At 40.5% G+C, this 2,707-nt stretch overlaps 1 protein-coding gene across 1 annotated transcript; it reads right to left on the bottom strand.

Annotated features, from left to right (window-relative positions):
- htr1b (5-hydroxytryptamine (serotonin) receptor 1B) lies at positions 1-2,223 on the bottom strand. Its single transcript, XM_048227996.1, has one exon. It carries the CDS (start codon positions 1,819-1,821, stop codon positions 682-684), a length of 1,140 nt encoding a protein of 379 aa, XP_048083953.1. The 5' UTR covers positions 1,822-2,223; the 3' UTR covers positions 1-681.
- Positions 2,224-2,707: the final 484 nt, after the last annotated feature.

The raw sequence follows: 2,707 nt of genomic DNA, 5'->3' as shown, positions 1-2,707 counted from the left end.
TAGAAGCTCAGCACACAGACAGCTATCCCTTAGGTACAAGGTGATATGGCACATGACATGTTACAAGTCATTGCTGTCTTAAAGGAAACATGCTCTGAGTCTCCCTCTAGTCATTTTAGTTATGGAACCTATATTGTAGCTGTAGCTCATGGCTACTTAAAACACTGTGCTAAGGAACAATGCCTTTTTATCTTTAGCTGCCAAAACTGCAATGTCCATCGGAGCAAACAGCTGAAGGGTGTATGCACAGAACATGGAGACTCTATAGATGCATGTGTACTCAGCAAATATGAGCCAGACCTGTTTTCATTGAGCAAATATTACTCCAGATTTACTCAATTTATGACATTCATCTCAATATAAAGCCCATGCCACTGTCCAGCAAATACACATGTGTACTTTAACCTTGGTCTTGAGGTCTATTTTTGTTTGGCAATTTCCAAGGCATAACAAACAATCAACATATGACTCCAAGCAATTGACAGTGAGATTAAATAGTGAATGGTCCCCTGATCACCACCTCATTATTACACTGGTATTAGACTACATTTTAAAATAAACTAACTAGTTCAAATGTCCATACTTACTTTACCTCAGCATTGTTGCCTTGGATTTGATTTTCAATCATTGCCATATTTCGTTAAACACTGCTTTAAATTATTTTTGAGTCTTTTACATTGTTTAAGACACACAGCATCTAAATCGCAGGAGTTTGTGGAAAGCCTTTTTGAAATCCTCATTGGACATGGTGTAAATTATTGGATTTATCAACGAGTTGAGGTAGCCAAGCCATGTGAAAAAATCAAATAACTCTGGTTGAAAGCATGACGAACATAGTGGTACCAGCAGTGTATAGATGAAAAACGGCAACCAACATACTATGTAAGCTCCTAAAATTATACCCAAGGTTCTGGTCGCTTTCCGCTCCCTAGCAGCGGAGATTCTCTTTTTCTCCAGAAGTCCGTCCGACAGAGTCACCTGAACCTGGTGCACATTTGTATCATTTAACCCATAGTCTTTTCGTCCAAAGTGTAACGGACTAGTCGAAGCAACAGATCCAGGCGAATTACTGACCAGCTGTGCAGACGTGAGCCTTTTGCCAACTTTTGGTGACTGTTTCAGAATTCTTTTTCGCGCTTCGATATATATCCTCCCGTAAAGAACAATAAGCAGCAAAGTTGGGATGTAGAATGCTCCAAACGTGGAGTAAATAGTGTAGAATATGTGATCAGTATTCACAGAACAACTAGTCAAATGTTCAGCTTTTACTTCTTGGCGCCAGAACAAGGGAGGTAGAGAGATGGACACAGCGATGATCCAAGCTGTGGCGATCATACCCGCTGCCCTCGCCGGCGTGCGCCTTTTGGCGTACCCAACCGCGTCCGTTATAGCCCAATAACGATCCAGGGCTATTACGCACAAATGCAGTATAGACGCCGTGCAGCATGTTATGTCCGAAGACAGCCAGATGTCGCAAATAATTTGACCAAGAGTCCATGTGTGACTTACTGTGTACAGCACGCAAATGGGCATCACCAGGATGGATACCAAAAGGTCCGTTACCGCTAAAGATGCTATAAGAAAGTTCGCTGGGGTGTGCAGTTTCCGTGACTGCGAAATAGTTGCAATGACAAAAGCATTTGATAATGTTGTTGCCAAAGTTATAATGCAGAGAATGATGGCTAGACTTGCTTGGAAAATTAAGTCGGTGGTCTTTTCACCAGGTTGAGATGAATAAGATACATTGGCATTATTGGTGGAGTTGTTATGTACCTGACCAAAACTCGTTGATGTTGGCTTCAAGTTATTTGGGCTATCCATCCCTCAGCCCCCTTTTACAAGAAGAAGGTAATTGTCTATTTCATACTGAAATATATTCAGAAATGGTCCTCTCAATTTCAGCCCATTCAAACGTAGTTGACAAGCATCCTCTGAATACTCGTACATCCGGCTTATTTTGATTTCAGGAATCATAGATTTTTTTGAATATTTGATCCACTTCTTCGTTTCTCTCATACGCTCAAAAAGTTCCGTGGCTTTCCCAACTGCTGCATTTCGATGTGTTTTTCTTTCCTTTTACCCTTCATAATTTAATTGTACGTTCGAAAATAGGGAAATAGGGAAATAAAACATTTAGGCCATTAGAAACATGAAACAATATCGATATATAATATTTTCACACGAAAGGGTTAGTTTACCCCTTTAGCGATGAGGCTAAAAGCACCTTGAATAGCATCCGTTTTTTGCTGGTAGGTGGGTTAAGGACTTGGCTTTATATAGCTGACTCCGATGAAACTTGTAGCTATGATCACTCCAGTCTCCTCACTTGAGAACTGCCAACATCCTCTGGGTCTTAGTGCTCTCCCATGTTTTTTTTTTTTTTATTTTTTAAAGTCGATTATGCAAGAGTTTGTGTTATGGTAATCAGTGTTTATTCAAATACATGAAGAAAATACCTCTATCATGTTAAAGGCCTATTTCACTTTTATCAGTGTTTCAGTAGGTTGTTTAAATGTAGGCTAACAATAAACGTCAGAATAAAGGCATAGTCTACATAACTGGTCAGGGCCCACTTCCCCGATAACGACGGAGACACGCTCTTAAGAGGGTTTTCTACGATTCATCTTACGATCGTTCGTTTGGTTTTTCCGACTGTTTCCCGAACATGCTCGTAGCGTGAACGCGCATTCACTGCTCTTAAGATGCT

This window comes from Alosa alosa, chromosome 19 (assembly GCF_017589495.1).
Source record: "Alosa alosa isolate M-15738 ecotype Scorff River chromosome 19, AALO_Geno_1.1, whole genome shotgun sequence".
NCBI classification, from domain to species: Eukaryota; Metazoa; Chordata; class Actinopteri; order Clupeiformes; family Clupeidae; genus Alosa; species Alosa alosa.
Note: the sequence above shows the minus strand (reverse complement) of the source record. Positions and strands in the feature narration are given on the sequence as shown.

Coding starts and splice junctions, on each gene's coding strand:
- htr1b (XM_048227996.1), bottom strand. CDS start 1,821: ATGGATAGCCCAAATAACTTGAAGCCAACATCAACGAGTTTTGGTCAG.